A 22189-nucleotide genomic window follows, 5' to 3' on the forward strand; every position below is an offset into this window, starting at 1 on the left:
GGGGGAGGAGACCAGACAGCGAGGTCATCGGTCTCATCGGATTAGGGAAGGACGGGGAAGGAAGTCGGTCGTGCCCTTTCAAAGAAACCATCCCGGCATTTGCCTGGAGCCATTTAGGGAAATCACGGAAAACCTAAATCAGGATGGCCGGACGCGGGATTGAACCGTCGTCCTCCAGAATGCGAGTCCAGTGTGCTAGCCACTGCGCCACCTCGCTCGGAGGAGAACGGGGCTATTTGATAGAGTGCGGCAAAATTTTATGGGATGTTGTATGGCGTGAACTGAGACTGGTGGTTCTCGATTTTAACAGTTGCTATGAACTAAAATTGTTGCTAGAAGGTGAAAGTAGTTTACGCCGACAGGAAACTAAATAGTGATTGCCAGTCATCAATTCCTTATCGCAATTTATTCATATCATGATTTTTTGCCATCTGTATAATTTTCATCCAAAAGGTTTTCGACACACACTATTCCAGCTGTTCAGGTCGCTACACAGCAGAAAGCGAGGAACTGGCAGACGTAGGGTCTGTGATGACTCCCCAGAAGATAGGTGCCAGCGTCACCTCGTGCCTGATGAAGAAGAGGAACGGTCTGTTGACGAGGAAGACGACCGAATCTCCCGAGTAGTCGATGGCGGAGACAGTGGCGGCGGCCGCTTCAGTCCCCGTCTCGGTGACTTCCAGCCACGACTGGTGGATGATGTCGTCGATACGGAATCTCGGATCGTCGGAAGCCCCGGTCACGTCCAGCACGAGTTCGCTGGGCGGCCGTGGGCTGCCAGTATTCGATGTTTCTGTTGTCGTTGCCGGACTGCTCTGCCTCGTCGCGGGTTTGAAGCTCGGATCCGGCGGAGTACTGCCCGGTTTCGATACAGTCGTTTTGTTTTGCGTTCGGGTCCACTTAAGCGACAAATCACCCGGTTTTTTGCCGTTGCTGGGAACCGAGGCAGAGTTAATGTAGGGCTTGTAGAAGTCAGTCAGCGCTGCAGCTGTTTCAGCATAACTGTGATTGTTGTTCGCTTTAAAGTATTGTCGTTCCGTTTCAGATAACCTGGCCAACCTGTACTCATCAGAACTGGTGTCGTCCAGCGCCGACATTCTTAAGACATCTGTGCCATTTCCGTGCGTAGCCGTCTGTGTAACTATGATTGATTCATTAACGTGTTCACTATCAACAAGCCGCTCACACTCTAGATGAGAGCTATTACAGGAATTGTTTTGTTCCTTTCCTTGCAGCGTTACCACGTTTTCCGAGGTCTTCTCATACTCGTTCTCCTCATCCGGCACCTTCCGTTTCTGCAGCCTCGCAAGAGGTCCACGAAGGCTGAACACCGTCGACAGACTCATTCTCGGCATGACAAGATTGACAACGTGGAGAGTTACTGATTCGATCACACGGTGCAGTTCCTGTAATGAAAGTTCAGACATGAACTGTCCGATGTCCTCGTGCTTGTCATGTGGCAGGACGAGGTACATAGCAGCCTGCTGGTGTCGATAGGGCAGCGCAACGAGGCTGAAAGTACTGCTGTTGGCGTACATAGCCTCGATGGTGTTGCGCATCAGAGTGACTGGCACAGTGCTGCTGGAGTTGAGGTGGAAAGGTGCCTCTATGCTGACATTCGGGTCAAACGGCTGTTCCCAGCGACCGTTGAAGTAGATACAGTTGGCTAGGACGGCGGCCGTCGTCGGCGGAAGAGGGTGGGACAGGATGCTGTCTATGTGGCCGCGAGTGTGCTCAGACACCCACGCGTTCACACGCCTATGCGCACCCACTGGGTCCCTCCTGCAAGCACAAGAATGGAAATGCGATTTCATAACCAAGGACCTTCGTATAACAAGTAGAATCTACACTACTGGCCATTAAAATTGCTATACTAAGAAGAAATGCAGATGATAAACGGGTATTCATTGTACAAATATATTATACTAGAACTGACATGTGATTACATTTTCACGCAATTTCCGTGCATAGATCCTCAAAAATCAGTACCGAGAACAACCACCTCTGGCCGTAATAACAGCTTTCATACGCCTGGGCATTGAGTCAAACAGACCTTGGATGGTGTGTACACGTACAGCTGCCCATGCAGCTTCAACACGATACCACAGTTCATCAAGAGTAGTGAATGGCGGATTGTGACGAGCCAGTTGCTTCGCCACCATTCACCAGACGTTATCAATTGGTGAGAGATCTGGAGAATGTGCTGGCCAGGGCAGCAGTCGAACATTTTCTGTATCCAGAAAGGCCCGTACAGGATCTGCAACATGCGGTCGTGCATTATCCTGCTGAAATGTAGGGTTTCACAGGGATCGAATGAAGGGTAGAGCCACGGGTCATAACACATCTGAAATGTAACGCCCACTGTTCAAACTGACGTTAATGTGAACAAGAGTCGACCGAGACGTGCAACCAGTGGCACCCCTTACCATCACGCCGTGTTATACGCCAGTATGGCGATGACGAATACGCGCTTCCAATGTGCGTTCACCGCGATGTCGCCAAACACGGTTGCGACCATCATGATGCTGTAAACAGAACCTGGATTCATCCGAAAAAACGACGTTTTGCCATTCGCGCACCCAGGTTCGTCGTTGAGTACACCATCGTAGGCGCTCCTGTCTGTGATGCAGCGTCAAGGGTAACCGCAGCCAGAGTCTCCGAGCTGATAGTCCATGCTGCTGCAAACGTCGTCGGACTGTTCGTGCAGGTGGTTGTTGTCTTGCAAACGTCCCCATATGTTGACCCAGGGATAGAGACGTGGCTACACGATCCGTTACAGCCATGCGGAAACGATGCCTGTCATTTCGACTACTTGTGATACGAGGCCGTTGGGATCCAGCACGGCGTTCCGTATTACCCTCTTGAACCCACCGACTGTATCTTCTTGCTAACAGTCATTGGATCTCGACCAACGCGAGCAGCAATATCGCGATACGATAAACCGCAATCGCGATACGCTACAATCAGACCTTTGTCAAAGTCCTCCTTACACGCGTCATCACAACGACGTTTTACCAGGCAACGCCAGTCAACTGCTGTTTGTGTATGACAAATAGGTTAGAAGCTTTCCTCATGTCAGAAAGTTTTACGTGTCGCCAACATTGTGTGAATGCTGTGAAAAACTAATCATTTGCATATCACAGCATCTTGTTCCTGTCGGTTACATGTCGCGTCTGCAGCACATCTTCGTGGTGCAGCAATTTTAATGGCCAATTGTATAGAATGGGATTTTCTTTTAGTATAACTCTTCTGGTTATTTTTTATTTCATTTATGTATGCTTCTCAGTTACAGGCTACTATCTAGAAAGTTAAAATAGGCCAAAAAATTGACATTTTTGTGTACAGTAAGAAGTGTCTATAATAATTACTACTACATGGTATTTACATACACAACGAGGGAAATATTTCCTCATACTCCAGCAATACTACAAACACTTCAAAGAAAGAAACCTAATACTAACATAAAGGAATAGAACAAGGATACAGAACTACGTTCTACCACTATAAAAGATACTAGCAAACGTAAATGAAAACCACAAATTTGTACATGATCTACTGAATTACCCAACTGGCCATTAATATTGCTACACCACGAAAATGACGTGCTACAGACGCGAAATTTAACCGACAGGAAGAAGATGCTGTGATATGCAAATGATTAGCTTTTCAAAGCATTCACACAAGGTTGGCGCCGGTGGCGATACCTACAACGTGCTGACATGAGGAAAGTTTCCAACCGATTTCTCATACACAAACAGCAGTTGATCGGCGTTGCCTGGTGAAACGTTGTTGTGATGCCTCGTGTCAGGAGGAAAATGCGTACCATCACGTTTCCAACTTTGATAAAGGTCGGATTGTAGCCTATCGCGATTGCAGTTTATCGTATCGCGACATTGCTGCTCGCGTTGGTCGAGATCCAATGACTGTTAGCAAGAAGATATAGTCGGTGGGTTCAGGAGTGTAATACGGAACGCCGTGCTGGATCCCACCGGCCTCGTATCACTAGTAGTCGAAATGACAGGCATCTGATTCGCATGGCTGTAACGGATCGTGGAGCCACGTCTCGATCCCTGGGTCAACATATGGGGACGTTTGCAAGACAACAACCACCTGCACGAAGAGTTTGTCGACGTTTGCAGCAGCATGGACTATCATCTCGGAGACCATGGCTGCGGTTACCCTTGATGCTGCATCACAGACAGGACTGCCTACGATGGTGTACTCAACGACGAACCTGGGTGTACGAATGGATGAATCCAGGTTCTGTTTATAGCATCATTATGGTCGCATCCGTGTTTGGCGACATCGCGGTGAACGCACATTGGAAGCGTGTATTCGTCATCGCCATACTGGCGTATAACCCGGCGTGATGGTAAGGGGTGCCATTGGTTGCACGTCTCGGTCACCCCTTGTTCGCATTGACAGCACCTTAAACAGTGGACGTTACATTTCAGATGTGTTACGACCCGTGGCTCTATCCTTCATTCGATCCTTGCGAAACCCTACATTTCAGCAGGATAATGCACGACCGCATGTTGCAGGTCCTATACGGGCCTTTCTGGATACAGAAAATGTTCGACTGCTGCCCTGGCCAGCACATTCTCCAATCTCTCACCAATTGAAAACGTCTGGTCAACGGTGGCCGAGCAACTGGCTCGTCACAACACGCCATTCACTACTCTTGATGAACTGTGGTATCGTGTTGAAGCTGCATGGGCAGCTGTACGTGTACACACCATCCAAGGTCTGTTTGACTCAATGCCCAGGCGTATCAAGGCCGTTGTTACGGCTAGAGGTGGTTGTTCTGGGTACTGATTTCTCAGGATCTATGCACGGAAATTGCGTGAAAATGTAATCACATGTCAGTTCTAGTATAATATATTTGTACAATGAATATCCGTTTATCATCTGCATTTCTTCTTGTTGTAGCAATTATAATGGCTAGTAGTGTACTTTATTTTACAAACCGGTTTGAACTAACTAACGTCTTCAGAGAGGTACAATTTCGTGAGCTCCACTGTAAAAAACATTGGCCGCCAAGTGTGAGACACAGAAACAGAGTAAATATTTCTTTGACAGTGGAATGGTAATACAGTTAAAAAGGTAAAAGTTAAACAGTAAATAAATATAAAGGGAACGTGCAAGAAAATACAGTAACACTAACCGAGAAAAATCACTGCTACATAAAAACTTATATTAAATTAACAGTTATAATAAAATAAAATTGATATTCGATAAGAGTACTGAAGAACAGCTTAAAAAGGCATTACATACGAAAAGCGATGCAGAAACAGAGGAAAAAATTGAAATAACAGTTTTAACAACAGCATATTTACACCGTGCGTCCGCTGTCTCTCGGCAGCGGGAAGCCTTGCGTGTCTCGGCTTGCAGTGCGCGTAAGGTTGGCAGCGCATTCAAATCTCTCGCCTACACGTGTTCCGTGGACCTGCAGTGGTAGCAGTAGCGCGTGTGCGTTGCTGCTATTAGTTGTGTTATTGTCTACTTCTTGCGTAAGCTAAGTCTAGTGAGAATGTTTAGTATTGCAGATAGAGCTTGTTTAGTGGAAGATGTTTTCCGTGCAGAAGGAAACTTCACGGAGCATGTGACGCGACATTTTCCTGCTTCGAGTAGTTCCCATCGTGACACTGTACGCGATTTAATTTGCTAAGTCCAGACAACGGGTCCTGTTCATGATGCACCACGGACTGGTAGGACCACAGTTTTAACAAAATGGAAGATTGACGACATTTCAGACATATTATTGCGGCGTCCAACAAAATCAGCTACAAGATTATTGCAAGAGGCTAAAGTCTCACGTATGACAGCACTTAAGGCCGTAAACAATGAACTGGAGATGTACTCGTATAAAATTACTGCTGTGCAATGATTGCAACGTATGGCCCACGAGAAACGAATAGCGTATTGAGAATTGAGACTAGTTGCAGCTATTTGCTAACCGACATGGACTTGGTGTTTCAGATCGAACCTTTTTCACTGGTGCAGCTTGGTTTCACCTGTCAGACTACATTATTTCCCTAAATTCACGAATTTGGTCATCTGAAAATCCACATACCATAAGAGAAACGGATACCTCTGTGACAGCCCACATAGCCGCAGAAGCAATTGTGGCAGTTGAAATTGTAGAAAACAAGTCTCGTTACTGAAATTAGTGTCATTTCTGAAGGGATGAGTAAAAAAAGGCAAAGTTTTGTTTCCCTTTATTATTTTTTTTAAATATAATATACACAAGCTCCGAATATTGTATTTAATGTGTAATGCCTTTGTTTTTTCTCCCACCAGTGAACTTATAAGTGTCTATCAATTTAAACAAATTGCCTTGTTTAAACGATTTTGTGTTGAATGCAAGTGTTGTGATATTTTTTCTCATTTCTTTCCAATAACAGATTAATATGGAAGTGTGCTAAAGAACTGTTTTATTACCTTCCTTAGTGCAGTTTATTTTTTTCACATTTTTCTTTTTTATTTCATTGGGGATGGGGATATAACTATTTGGATTTTAAGAAAATTAGGAAAATTAGTCTTACAAATTTGGAAAAATTTGTGACAATTTTTTTCTGTATATAGATAAAACAAACTCATGAACCATCGAAAATCTGTAACAAACTTACAGTTATGTATAATAAAGGAACACAAATTCAGCTCATCGTTGTGACAGATAAATTTAACGGTACTTTCTCTGTCTTTGACTTCTTGTCACAATGTTGTCCTGAGCTGGGGTAAACTTCGTAACAAATAATATTCCATATTACGAATAGCTCATTGCACATAAGAACATTACATCTGTCAAAATTAAAAGATAAAGTTACAAAATTCCAAGTACCAGTATGTGGAAATCAAAAGTCGCAGGACATACTCGTATAAGTTACGTTACAAGAAGCGCTGAAAGTGTCTGAAAGTTGCCCATATTTACGGTATTTAGTATTTACTCTCAAAGGGTCTTTATTCCATAAACATTGTTCAGAATTTCCCTCGAATATTTAAGTCAAAACTGGACTAGGAGCAAACTCCACAGCTTAGCCATCTAATAATCTATAGTGAGTCCCTTAAACGATTTTCCAACTACTAGTACTTCTGTTGGTATCAATACTTCTGTGACTAAAGTCAGCCCGCCTCTATGCTTATTCATTCATTAGCAAACATCAAAACTACAGCAGGTTGTTTCTGTTGCCAGATCCGCCATGAAACCACCCCGGTCAACAGCCATCGTCTGCTGGATTCTTTGGGTGTAGGGCTGCACGTCAGCAGCGTCTCCAGTGTCACATTCGATTCAACGCGTCACCGTAGCTTCTTAGAATCTACATTTCCGTAAACACTTGCACCAACGTGATGAGCAGTCTTCAGGACAGTTTCATTCCGCGGTCGCCAACGCAGTTGCCTCCGCTGCGTTTATACGGAATGTTGTCTTGCAGGAATGGCAGCATGCTCACGTGTGGCTGAATGCCTCGTACAGTTTTCCAGAAGCTCATCTCGTTGCACTGTTCTGATTAACGAAGCTGGTTTCACAGACTGTAACCAATGGGCCCAAACCCCCGCACCTTATTTTACATCTAACGACAATACAGATTAGTAGAACGCCATAAATTTTATCAAGAGAAGTCTTAATTCCTGTCTGCGATTTTTATAATTTCGTGTATCAAGTTTTTACTTTTTTCCCTGCATTCTCTGTTTCTCTGTAGGATGTGTGAAATTACGACGTTCATATGGAAAAACTCCTAAATTTCTCGTTACTAAACTTCTAAGAGCTACACTGATAAATTTTATACTAGGAATTCTTGCTCTGTCCGTTTTCAGCAGGAGATAAGTAGTTTCGTTAGTTCAAAAAATGGTTCAAATTGGTCTCAGTACTATGGGACTTAACATCTGTGGTCATCAGTCCCCTAGAACTTAGAACTACTTAAACCTAACTAACCTAAGGACATCACACACATTCATGCCCGAGGCAGGATTCGAACCTGTGACCGTAGCAATTGCTCAGTTCCGGACTGAGCGCCTAGAACCGGTAGACCACCGCGGCCGGCAGTTTCCTTAGTTGCTACTGATAATCTGACACTTCGAAATCATACGAAGAACACGTCATCTGCTAATGTTACAGTCTATACACATTACCGCTGCAGTGTAACTTCTCTTGCATGGACTCTAATGCAACACCCCACAACTTTGGGCAACTACTGATCCCTTCTGACTACTCGAAAAACCTCGTCATAATTGGACGTAGAAATAGACAAATCAGCTACAGAGGAAAACATTTTTTGTCACGGCGACCGTGATGATGACCGTCAGTGACAGGAGACAAAATGGTGGTGTCTGCAAAACATCATGACGCGGTCAAACAGTGAAATCAATTATACTGAACCGGACTCTACCGACAGTGCCTAAGGTCACATGTAGTTTAATCTCCTCTGTTTCTTGTCTTTGTACTTTTATATGCATTTTTGTTCAAAACTCTTTGTTAGTTTCGCTATGAACAGATTAGAAGTTGAACACCATCACCGACACTGGTTTTCATAAAACAAGAAAGAGTCACATAGAGAAACGTGCAAATGTTGATCGAACCTACTGGTTGAAAAAATGTAACAGCACGCCTCTGATCTGCTTCAATGTTTTACTTTAATCCGACGTAGTATGGATTCCAAACACAGAAGCTGCACTCATAAACGGCACACAAAAGTGTTCTTTAGCCCGTCTTCTTTATATACCAGTTACACTTCCCTAGAATTATCCCAGCAAATCGAATTCGAATATTCTTCCTCCGCACCTCTGACCTTACATGCTCGTTCCATTCGTGTCTCTTTGCGACGCGCCAAAACATTTAATCGACGTGTCTGTGTCAAGTAGCATACCACTAATACTACATTCGATCTTTACAGGAATGTTTTTCCTCGTCTTTTGAATTGACTTACAATTTTACGCAGTTAGAGCAAGCTGCCATTCTTCACACAAAATATAAGGCATTCTGTACTTATCCTCCTACAATCAACGACAATACTTTTCCGCACACTACAGCGTCAAAATTCGCAGATTGCCGCTCGCTGTATCAGCCGCTGATGAAAACTCGTCGCCAAGGACAACGGACTGGGTTCTATTCCCTAAACAGTCTGCGAGCCACTCAAACATCTAACAACCTATTCCGAATGCTCGGAACTTTGTTAACAGTTTGCAGTGGGACGCTGTTCCAGTCAATTTCCGCAGATCCAGGAATATAGAATTTGCGTAATGCCATTCATCCATGTTTTCGCAAGATATCGTGCGAGAAAAGGGCACGTTGAGCTTCATTCGGACTTAAAAACTATGCTCAAGAATTGTGCAGCAAACAGACCTTTTGGACCGTGGTCAGCAATTTTATGTGTCCGTTCTTTCACTACTCTTATACCCGTGAGTCACCTGTGCTTTTTTCCAATCTCCTGGGACTTGCGCTGTGCGGGATACTCGTGGTAATTACGAGGTAAATGAGGGGCCAAGCCGAAGAGTACCCTTTATAAAACCAAATTGGGATGTCTTATGGACCTGGCGACTCACGTGTTTTCAACTCTTTCAGCTGTTTTACAAGGCGGGGGATGGCTACTTCTATGTTCCTCCATACGGGAGTCTGTGCGATGGTCAAACCATGGTATCTCTGTACGATTCTCCTCTCTGAATAATTTTTAAACACGTACATTAATACTCCAGGAGTTCTTTTGCTGTCTTCTGTCGAACACACTAGAATGGTCGACGAGTAACTGAATGGAAGCCTTCCACCTGCTTAGCGATATTACACGAAACTAGAATTTTTAAAGATTCTCAGCAAGATCGTTGCTAACGTACGACGGTGAAAATTGTATGTCTCACGCACCTATCTCTTTAGGCACACTAATTTCTGATAACTTTTGTCTAGCGACATTTGTGCGTTCTTTTCCTGAACAGAAGTAGATTATGTCCCTTCTAAGTAGGCCGTTAACAAATGCTTATCTGATGTTTACAACATAAAAATTCTCCTAGACTTTTTAATGTATTTGTTAACTACAGTGACCATCGAGGCTACGATGACGTCTTAATCGCTAATCCCTGTCTCTATACAGACAACTTCGATGAGGTCAGGCCTGTTTATATCTACGAGTTCTAAAATATTCCAACTACGTTTGGGTAGTCGAACTAGTTACTCAAGACGGTTGTCGGAGAAAGACTTTCTGTCTGTACCGCCTACGATGAATCCATATACCTCTCAGTCTATATTCGGCAGACGAAAGTCGCTTCTAGCTGATACCGCATAATTGGGTTAATTCGGCGTTACTGAGCGGAGACTTTCTTTGAATCATTCTACAATAATCGCAGTGAAAATGGATGCCAGTAAAGACATCCTATAATTAATTTGAGTTTACCAAGGGTGGTTACTCGCGTCCAGATAACTTTGCAATCGGACTCAGTTTTACCGATTGCCATGCACATGCCCCCTCTTATGTTGTCTAACCAGTCCTTTCGCTATACGTCTGAAGCACTTTAAATATTTCGGAACTGTCTGCTTCGGACTGCATCCAGCTCTCTGTTCCGTGTATAGTCTGAGCACTACAGCTCTCTCAGAGGGCGATAAATTGCGAGACTTCGTCACGAATTCTATGGCAATTTATTGTTAAAATATTGACATTCAAGGCGTGTTTTCTTTGTACGCTGCTCTCGGCATATTAACTGGTGATCTTTCATCATATGGCTTCAAAGTAACGTCTAGACTAAAAAGAAGCGACACTACGTATCTTCATTCTCCTAACGCAAGACCAGACATCTACAGGAAATCTAGTCTTAATGTTTCTTGTTCTTCTAAACTAACCGAAATAAAATCAACCTTTTTACATATAACAATGCGCATCCCGAATCAAACCTATAAATCACACTAACTAGTGGTACACAGTAAATTTCTCCTGTAGGTACTTACCAAAACAGCCATCCAGGAACATTTGTGAGTGAAATTCAGTGTTTGGTACAGAGAAATAATGACTGTGAAAATTGGCATCTTACGCAAGTGCGTAATAGTTGTTAATATTTCACAGTCACATTAACGTATCGTAAAAATAATGAATAAGGATATCATTATCAGTTAACCATAATATCTTCTGTCGTTCGCTATGGTTGAAGAACAATAAAAGTCACTTTACTATAAATCTAAGACAACGTTTTAGGTGCACACATTCGCAATCAGTGATTAGTTATATTATATTAAATAATGTTATAAGGCTTCTGCGTTTCGCTTGCGGAAACGAAAGGCAGGACCGCCTTTTCCGTTCGCGACGAAAGTCGCAATAGCGACAACCACATCCGCTGCTCCGAAAAAATATCCCCACGGTCTTTCTTACAAGGAAATCTGACACACCAAATCACTATTCCTGTCAGTGTCGACAAAACAACGACATACATAATGTTTCAGGTCCTCGCCTACAAATGGTGTGATACGAAAGGTCACACACAGAGGAGAATTTCTTGTTATCGATCATTTAATTTTTTATCGTTTGTGAATTATATGCATGAGACGTCTTTACGGTTCTGCGAATGAATAACAACTGTTCCACAGAAACTGCACTGTATTGGAGATACGTTGGAATAAGTTTACCAAAGACGTCAAACAGTATGTCGGGAGTCTCTTTTCTCGCATGAACGAGCTCAGAACTCTGGCGACGTGTCGGGTGACTGTATCAAGTCGTGAAACACATCACTCATTCGGACAATCACTCAAAAAAATGGTTCAAATGGCTCTAAGCACTATGGGACTTAACATCTGAGGTCCCCTAGACTTACAACTACTTAAACCTAACTAACCTAAGGACATCACACACATCCATGCCCGCGGCAGGATTCGAACCTGCGACCGTAGCAGCAGCGCGGTTCCGGACTGAAGTGCCCAGAACCGCTCGGCCACAGCAGACGGTGACAATCCCTCACCCGTGGCGGATAATGGAATAACTTGTTTCAAAGTCTTAGTATGTCCTCAAAAGAAATTCTTGTTAAATTCGCGAATGTGTCACATAACAGGTAACCTTCGGCCTATGTACACATTCCGTTAATCTTATTTGCAACACATTACGATGTAGAATATCTGTGAATTTACAAATACATATTTTCTAAGTAAAAATGAATAGACGTTGACCATTTACATAATCAGGATTTTTAATTAATTTACAATAAAATTTGATAAATTTAAACCAACAACAATCAAATATTATTATTTATTCATATACCTCTTTATGAACTAAAAGTTGCCAAGTAACAGTGATTTCAAGTTCTTCTTAAAACTGTTCTCTTGTCTTCCAGCGTCTTTAATTCATAATGCTGGTGATCAACTACCCCAAAGTTTATAGCTAGCCGCATTTACAGCGAACTACTAAGTGTATGTCATGCTGAAAGCCGAGGTTGTTGTGAACGACGAGTGGCACTACTTCCAACCGTTGCCTACGTGTGGTACACACATAGTGATAGAAAGACGCTCTAGCTAACAGTGGGGGCTGAAGTAGTGATTTTACAAAATGACTACCAATTCGTCCAGCCCACATGTTCATGAGAAACGTTGGTTGTTGAGACAGAACAGCAATTTCAGGAGGGTGCTGATTGTCCGAGATTTCCGACTGTTAAAGGAATAACTGTCATGTGTAAAATCGATTTATTCTGTGCTTAATTTGTGTGTGTGTGTGTGTAGCACCTTTAAAATAGTCATGAAGAACTAATGCACAAAGTTTAAACCAAGAGCGCAATCAGATCGCACTAGTACCTTAATCTTCTGAAGGAAAGGTCGGGGAAGAAGGCCAGTGTTCACTCTGTCTGCTAGCCGGGGGGTCTCATCCGAGATGTGGAGGAGGCCCTGCCGGCGGCGATAGACAGCAAAAAATGGTTCAAATGGCTGTGAGCACTATGGGACTTAACATCTATGGTCATCAGTCCCCTATAACTTAGAACTACTTAAACCTAACTAACGTAAGGACATCACACAACACCTAGTCATCACGAGGCAGAGAAAATCCCTGGCCCCGCCTCTTTCTCTCTCTCTCTCACTCCCCCTCTCCCCCTCCATCCCTCCCCGCTCCCCTCCTCCCCCCCCTCGTTGCCACCGCCCCAACGCAATTCACACACACACATACACACACACAAACACACACACACACACACACACAAGGGGTGGACAAAAATATGGAAACCAGTTAGCATGCGTATCCAGTCGTCTCGGAGTAGATAAATACAGGTCCTTTATAGTTTCCAGGGGGATATTATACCATTCTTCCAGCAAGGTAATCTCAAGTCCAGCTAACGATGATGGAGGTGGATAACATTCACGCACACTTCTCTCCAAAGCCGACCACACAGGCTCAATAATACTAGGATCTGCTGACTGTGGTGGCCAGGGAAGCTGTGACAATTCATCCTCGTGTTCACAAAACCAGTCCTGGACGACGTAAACTGCGTGAAATGCGTCCCTGTTCGTTTGGCGCTCAGCATTACCACTGGGGATCAAACACTGTGCCATGGGATGGACCTACTCAACCATAATGTTGACATAATCCTTGGCAGTAATGCTGCCTTGCTAAATAACCATAGGGCCCATGGAATAACACGGTACGGCTGCCTAAATCATCACCGAACTGCCGTCATTTTTCACTCTTGGGACGTAAACTCGGCCTTATTTTGGAAACAGTATGAAGCAAGACTCATCCGACCAAATAACCTTCTTCCGCTGCTCCATACCCCACATTTTATGCCTTCGGCACATTTTCATCTCTGATGAATGATTTTGGAATTTCATACTGCTCTGCAATTCCCTGGTTACGGAGCTCCCTTCGTGTTCCTTTGGTGCTGACAGGATTCATGAGTGCGACATTTAGTTCTGCAGTAAGTTTTGCCACTGTCATCCTCTTATTTTTCGTCATCGTCCTCTTCAATGATCGTCTGTCACTATCGTTTAATAAACACTTTTGTCCACATTGTGACAAAGCGGATGATGTTTTCCCATTTTTGCTTTATGAGGTACAAATCTTCAATAGGTGCCTTTTGAAATACCAATTACTTCGGCTTCCTTGGTTACGGAAGCACCCACTATAAGAGCACAACCAATTTTCCAACGTTAGATTTCACATACTTTCGACATAATGCACTCAAAAATACAGAGAACGCTGTTCTCACCACGACTGAGACGTACTGCCTGTTGAGGACATTGCACAGGTGCCGTTCGTCGTCAAATACAACAGAACAATATGCAAGTTTGGCTAGTATCTGTATTTGTGTTCAAGAATGCATTTCTGGCGGTATTTCCATATTTTTGTCGAGCCCCTCTGTACACCGACTAATAATTCAAATTAAGTGTTTTATCAAATACAAACACCGCTGCCAGTATCATTGTGTTATGCCTATGTTATTTCGACTCGAAAACTCCTGATAGACTATACATTTTTATTTCATTTTACACAAAGTGTGTGTACAGTAAAAAAGGTTCAGAAAAGCAGACTGTGACCTCTGAAAGGTATTAGTTGCCTAACATTTGTCGTAAAAGCTTCGACACAACTTTGACCCACGAACAAATACTTTTTAATCTTCCGCCGTCAGATAGTGCCACATGTTACCCAGAGAAACCGCACTTGAATAAAACCCCTTGAAGATGGATCTATAATCCTCGGCTATGCGTAATGAAAATATCAACAAAATGACTGATTACAGTTACTTATTTATTTATATCTAACCGCCGGCCGTTGTGGCCGAACGGTTCTAGGCGCTTCAGTCTGGAACCGCGCGACTGATGCGGTCGCAGGTTCGAATCCTGCCTCTGGTTGGATGTGTGTGATGTCCTTAGGTTGAAGTAGTTCTAAGTTCTAGGGGACTGATGACCTCAGATGTTAAGTTCCATAGTGCTCAGAGCCATTTTTATTCCTAACCCAAGAGGCACTTAAATTGTAACTCATGGTTCAAACGTTTCTCCAAGGCTATGGTATTTGATAAAGCCCTGTTTCAAGAAAATATGGTTTTGTATCCATGAATAACAATAAATTATTTTTGAAAATACCTTTCCTTCTCATCCCGTTCGGTAAGTCAGCCCTGATCAGATGTTCTGGGCGACTTTTCGAGCTCCCCCATTTCCTAAACCTCACCAGACCTTTTTCTTCACCTCTCTTTCTTTCACTTCAATTTTTCTGGTGAAAGAAGAAGCCACTGTTTCCGAAAGATTGCTGCTTTCAATGCCTTTATGTGTGTGTTCTCCTGCCTCCGATTGGTGAGTAGATTCTCTATATTTGTTCCGTATCCAGGATGTCTGTGCAAAAGCTACTTCCACGAATCGGATAACAACGCAGAAAGAAGTGGGGAGTCATGTGGCAGGAATAGAGCGGCTAAGCGTCCACTGAAGCGCGACGAGGCGTGAGGTACGATAATCTGCCTGTGGCCGTGACGCCCGAGGGCTAGTCTGTAGCGAGTAATCGATACCTGCCACACTCGTGCTCTACAACCGACGGAAATCGATTTAGGTGTGGAAATAATTACTGTGCTAAAGTACTAGAAGCGAACCATTGACCTCACATGCCCAAGTTTCAATAACCTTGATAGGTTTCTCAAGCTTTTCATCTATCGCTAGTATTTGCATTTTCGTGAGTGACCGTGAGCACATGCGGTTAACTCACTAAAATAATTTTCACAAAATCATAGGTGATTTTGCCTACAAATATTCTTCCCTCGCCCACTCTATGATAAAGAAATTCAGAAATATGGTGATTTAACATACCGTTTTTCTAATACAGTTTTGCCCAACTAACATACTTACATATAAAAGATATAGAAGAATGTACGTCAAACGGATGTTTAGTTTGGGTTCCAAGACCATGACGTGGGTGTTAACGTGTCGAAAAAATTTAAGATAATTAAGTTGCGCTGAAGACATAACTTCTAGAAAAACCACACTGAATGTTTCTAAACTGAAGTAGTACGACACTGTTGCGTAGACAACTGTAAAGTCAACATAAAATGATGCATCTGTATGAGGTCTTCTCTTATATTTCGTAGCAACTGACAGTTCTTTTTTGCGTCTTCAGCTATCTATTGGCGTAGCCTATGAAGCGTATTTATGTGTTACGACTAGCTGTATCGCTTTTGTTGGCCCGTTGAGACAGAATTATAGCTAAGAGCATGTCTCTAACGCAGTAGGGAGCTACATTGCAGTCCTCAGGGACACTGCACAATTTATGCAAATTCTCTTCGCAGCGTCAGTGGCGTATCTGGCGGGGTGTGGGCCTATAGTTCCCAAGTTTAGCAGACGCATTCGCATCACCCCCGAATAGTCGTACTCCGTAGGTGTACAGAAACAACGATGAGCTTGAGGGAAACTAAACGTAACTAGGGAATTCCTTGTATATTTCGCGTAAACAGCATCATAAATAAAAAGTTCATTGTTACAGAAAATACAAACTCACGTCATTTATAACTAGCCGATCCGGAAATTTGGCAGTACGCACTGATGTAAGAAAGTACTCTACATCTGTGAATCTATTTCATGAAATAAAAATAATATCTTCTGCATTTTTAGAGTACGAAACATAGAAGCAGATTGTGCCCTGAGAACAGCGTAATTTTGGTGTAGGGATGATTATCCTTATTTACCGGTAAATTGCAGATTAACAGAAGCTGTCAAAACCGCCTAGCGTCAAGATTGCGCTTAGTATCATAAAACTAAGAAACATACGTGTATCAAACAAAAAATATTAAATGCAAATGGATTTTGTTGTGCCACTATGACGCCGACATACATTAATTAATCCTGTAAATCACAGTTAGTTTCCGGAATTTCTAAATCTGGATGTCATAAAATGTACTACTGTCATGTAAAGCCCCTTTTTAAATAAGAGCAATTCCAGCGTTAGAGGCATTGTTCTTGTTGTTGTTGTGGTCTTCAGTCCTGAGACTGGTTTGATGCAGCTCTCCATGCTAATCTATCCTGTGCAAGCTCCTTAATCTCCAAGTACCTAGTGCAACCTACATCCTTTTGAATCTGCTTAATGTATTCATCTCTTGGTCTCCCCCTACGATTTTTACCGTCCACGCTGCCCTCCAATACTAAATTGGTGATCCCTTGATGCCTCAGAACATGTCCTACCAACCGATCCCTTCTTCTAGTCAAGTTGTGCCACAAACTTCTCTTCTCCCCAATCCTATTCAATACCTCCTCATTAGTTATGTGATCTACCCATCCCATCTTCAGCATTCTTCTGTAGCACCATATTTCGAAAGCTTCTATTCTCTTCTTGTCCAAATTATTTATCGTCCATGTTTCACTTCCATATATGGCTACACTCCATACAAATACTTTCAAAAACGACTTCCTGACACTTAAATCTATACTCGAAGTTAACAAATTTCTCTTCTTCAGAAACGCTTTCCTTGCCATTGCCAGTCTACATTTTATATCCTCTCTACTTCGACCATCATCAGTTATTTTTCTACCCAAATAGCAAAACTCCTTTACTACTTTAAGTGTCTCATTTCCTAATCTAATTCCCTCAGCATCACCCGACTTAATTCGACTACATTCCATTACCCTCGTTTTGCTTTTGTTGATGTTCATCTTATATCCTCCTTTAAAGACACTATCCATTCCGTTCAACTGCTCTTCCAAGTCCTTTGTAGTCTCTGACAGAATTACAATGTCATCGCCAAACTTCAAAGTTTTTATTACTTCTCCATGGATTTTAATACCTACTCCGAATTTTTCTTTTGTTTCCTTCACTGCTTGCTCAATATAAGGATTGAATAACATCGGGGGAAGGCTACAACCCTGTTTCACTCCCTTCCCAACCACTGCTTCCCTTTCATGTCCCTCTACTCTTACAACTGCCATCTGGTTTCTGTACAAAATGTAAATAGCCTTTCACTCTCTGTATTTTACCCCTGCCACCTTCAGAATTTGAAAGAGAGTATTCCAGTCAATATTGTCAAACGTTTTCTCTAAGTCTACAAATGCTAGAAACGTAGGTTTGCCTTTCCTTAATCTAGTCGTAGCGTCAGTATTGCCTCACGTGTTCCAATGTTTCTACGGAATCCAAACTGATCTTCCCCGAGGTTGGCTTCTACTAGTTTTTCCATTCGTCTGTATAGAATTCGCGTTAGTATTTTGCAGCTGTGGCTTATTAAACTGATTGTTCGGCAATTTTCACATCTGTCAACACCTGCTTTCTTTGGGATTGGAATTATTATATTCTTCTTCAAGTCTGAGGGTATTTAGCCTACCAGGCGAGATTAACCCTCGAAAAACACGCTTAACAGTTGCGAACGCGGCATGCTGAAACATCGATGATAACATATAACTGAAAAAACGGAAGAATAGAAATCAGTACAGGTGCGCCCTTCACTGAAACCTCTTTAAAGGAAAATTTGCAAGCGCGAACTGAGAGATTAAACTGACGGCTAAGAAAGCTCTGTATATTTTAAAACTTTGTGTATGTATGTGCAATATCTTCGAAACTACTGAACCGATTTCAGCTAGACTTGGTACAATTATCACTTGCTGTATAGAAAGAAGCTCTGTGGAGTCAAGAACCACCCGCCTCTAAAAGCGGTGGGGCTGAAAAAGAAGCGTGACACACCGCTCGCAAGTACCTAGACTTTATTCATCCAGTATCTGAGAATGACACTAGTTAGCTACTTGCAACAAACTTTTTGTCGCAAACACTCTCCACAAAATGACGAAATGAAGAAAGTTTATAGCTTACTACATTTTATCTGTTCATGTGGTAAAACTGTCACATCAGGTGATGATGTTTGGTTTGTGGGGCGCTCAACTGCCCTGTCATCATAGCCCGTACGAAGTCCCAATTTTTACACAGTCCAATGATTAAGTCAATCCAATCTAGAAACTGTTACGAATGATGATGATGATGAAATGATGACGACAACACAAACACCCAGGCCCCAGGCACAGAAAATCCCCAACCCAGCCGATAGTCGAACCCGAGATCACGTCATCCAGAAACAGAAACGCTAGTCACTAGACCACGAGCTGCGGAGTACCGCGTCAGGCATAACGTTTTAATGTCTTCCTTCTTTACAACTAACTGTGTTCTCAACATATTTTTCAGGCAGTATCTATATATGTTGGTGTTGAGGGCCAGTGTGCCGGCCTGCCTGGATGAGGTTTTTAGGCGGTTTTCCACATCCCAATATTTAAATACATGACTGTTCCCCACGTCCCGCCATAGTTGCACGACTCGCAGACATCTGAACACGTTCACACGCTTCCATGGATTAAACTAGACGCAGACAGCTGGGGTACACTAATTCTGTCCTAGGAGGGGGGGGGGGGGGTATGGGGTGGCGGCAGGAAGGGCATCCGACCACCCCTTAACATTAACCTTGCCAAATCCGATCCTAACCACGCCGACATTGCGAGAACTGTGGGATAAAGGTGCAAGCGAAAGAAAGAAAGAAGATCTACATTTGTCACTACACGTGCTTGAAAAATCATATCATTGCACCACACATAGTGGATGAGATATTACGTCATAAACACTGACATGCGTGAAAAACTGCTGCATCAAGCATGACGTTTTAATTTATAACTTGTTTACTACTAACTCTATTCGCAACACATTTTGTAGGCAATAGTCACACATACCACAGAATATATCAGCAAGATTACATCAGTGTACGACACATGGTTCAGGAGACATGACATCTCAAACACGGAGATGGACAAAAACTAGTTTATCTTATGACGGAGTTCAAATTACCCGGACAATACTCATCCAGTGTTTGTTAATGAGAGCACCTAGCCACTTCCAATAAATTTTAAACATAATTTCAAATCTTTTCAAATTCTTTCTCACTTAATACCTTACCTAAACTATTTAACACGTTAACTGACTTATGATCAGAAGTTTAAAGTTGTTTTATGCAATGGAGTTCGATTCTTTAAGGAATCCTGGGTTTACTGGTTATTTGGTATCTGGAAAGAAGCACTGTGGGGTTACGAAGCACCAACATTCCGCAGGGGTGGTAGTAAAAAGGTGAGGACAAAGGAAAAAAAGAAGTATAAATATCAGTGATATCCCATATATCATGATAATGCGGTCTGTAAGCTTTTTTGTATAATATGTATTTTTTTATTATTTGTATGCCATATTCGGATCAAAAGAAACCGTTTTATTCCAAGACTACCATTGTTTCTCCAGAATACCTAAAGATCAATTAGAGGCGACAGAGTTTCGTAAATATCTACAGAAGCGTGAAAGCTCTGGAATACATTCAAATAATTTCTGTGTTTTAGATAGCATACACAACGAAAGCAAATGATGGCAGAAATTATGCCACAGGACAAGACCGCAAGGGCGCATACACCATATGATATGGTGTTAATTATCTTTCCCCAAAGCAAAAAGGTTTATCTAAGCACCACTGGTTCAGTCAGTTCTAGAAGAACAACAATTAGTCAAGTCAACGAAGGAAAATTAGGGGAAAAATTTCGTTTAGTCGCAAATTTTTACAGTGCTAGGAGGATGTGTCTTGAACAACATACTAAAAATCCTGACCAGTCAGGTCTGAGCGTTCGGGTGCGAGGCGTCTAAAGGTAACTTTTTTATTTCCTTCTCGAATAACTCGAAAACCGCTGCTCATAGCGAATATGTTTCCCGGTACAAAATTTAGCTGCATTAAATTTCCTGCAGATAATGTTGTACTCCAGAATGAGATTTTCACTCTGCAGCGGAGTGTGCGCTGATATGAAACTTCCTGGCAGATTAAAACTGTGTGCCGGACCGAGACTCGAACTCGGGACGTTTGCCTGTCGCGGGCAAGTGCTCCACCACCTGAGCTACCCAAACACGACTCACGGCCTGTCCTCACAGCTTTTCGTCCGCCAGTACCTCGTCTCTTACTTTCCAAACTTCACAGAAGCTCTCCGGCGAACCATGCAGAACTAGCACACCTGGAAAAAAGGATATTGCGGAGACACGGCTTAGCCACAGCCTGGGGGATGTCTCCAGAATAAGATTTTAACTCTGCAGCGAAGTGTGCGCTGGTATGAAACATCCTGGCAGATTAAAACTGTTTTAATCTGTCAGGAAGTTTCAATGTTATACTCGTTTTTCCCTCTAGTTTCAGGGGGGAGGCAAAAATCACAGTCTATTAAAAATATTGTTCTAATGGTATAAAATGAACGTTTATCTTTTAATGAAGTGGGTTAAAACACATATTAAATGTGTGTACCGCATTTAAGTGCTGTAGAACCGTAATAAGTGATAAACTGTGTTTAGGGGGTGGAGTGCGGTTGGAGGGTGGGGACGTGAAGGTAAAAGTGCGAAGGAAGGTAGGTCGCCAGACCGCGATCAGTCACTTCATTCCTTTATAGATTTGCAAACTACAGATACAACTGCTGATTCCCCACTCTGTCTACCCTACTACGTCGCAAAAAGTAACTAAACGGTATTTCACAAAGTTATACGGACCCTCCGTAGCACGCCTTATGAATCGCTGGCGACGCAAGACGTGCATGGGGAGTGTTTATTTTGCACAAAATTCGCTAATACTACGTGGAATGCAGATACGAGTTACTAAAAACACTAACGCAAGTAATGTATACAGACAGAATTTATGTATATATCTGAAAACAGTTCTACACTGCTAGAGGGGAAACTGATTATGATGTTTGTCTTTATTTTATACCGCTAGAAAAATACTTTTAATAACTTGCGCTTTTTCCACCCCCTGCAACGTAGGAACTATTAGTCCTAGAGAAAAAATGAGTACGATCTCTTTTGTAGGCAATTTTATGTGGTTCGAGTGTGTTTCACGAAACATTTTCGCTACAAGCCACACCAAAAAAAGTGACCTTTAAACGCCACCACACCCCAACACTTGCACCCACAGGTGAGAGATTTTACCACGTTACTCATGACCCTCCCTCCAAGCACTGTGCAAAAATTTGCGACTGCACATTTTTCTCCTAATTGACGTTTTCTGGTATTGAATGACTGAGCTAATTGTGAAAACTACAGCTGTTACTTAAATCAAGAATTTCTTAAATAAAAGGCTGTTTACGATTATTAAATCGTGAAATTTTGCACAAGATTACTACAGAGTAGGAGAAAGCAAATTTTCAAAATGTCTGTAGCATCATGTAACAGTATGTTTGATGGACAACGAAGAACAAGACGAGACCAGAAACAAGAACTAAACTTTACAAGACAGTTGT

General features: G+C 42.6%; 1 protein-coding gene across 1 annotated transcript in view; it reads right to left on the minus strand.

Annotated features, from left to right (window-relative positions):
- Positions 1-387: 387 nt before the first annotated feature.
- The window catches only part of LOC124721762 (serpin A3-1-like), a 148619-nt gene continuing 126817 nt past the window's right edge, over positions 388-22189 (minus strand). Inside the window, exon 5 of the mRNA XM_047246871.1 lies at positions 388-1782. Within this exon, the coding sequence (XP_047102827.1) occupies positions 489-1782 (1294 nt within the window). The 3' untranslated portion in view covers positions 388-488. The remainder of the gene's footprint in view (positions 1783-22189) is intronic.

This window comes from Schistocerca piceifrons, chromosome X (genome assembly GCF_021461385.2).
Source record: "Schistocerca piceifrons isolate TAMUIC-IGC-003096 chromosome X, iqSchPice1.1, whole genome shotgun sequence".
Taxonomy (NCBI): Eukaryota; Metazoa; Arthropoda; class Insecta; order Orthoptera; family Acrididae; genus Schistocerca; species Schistocerca piceifrons.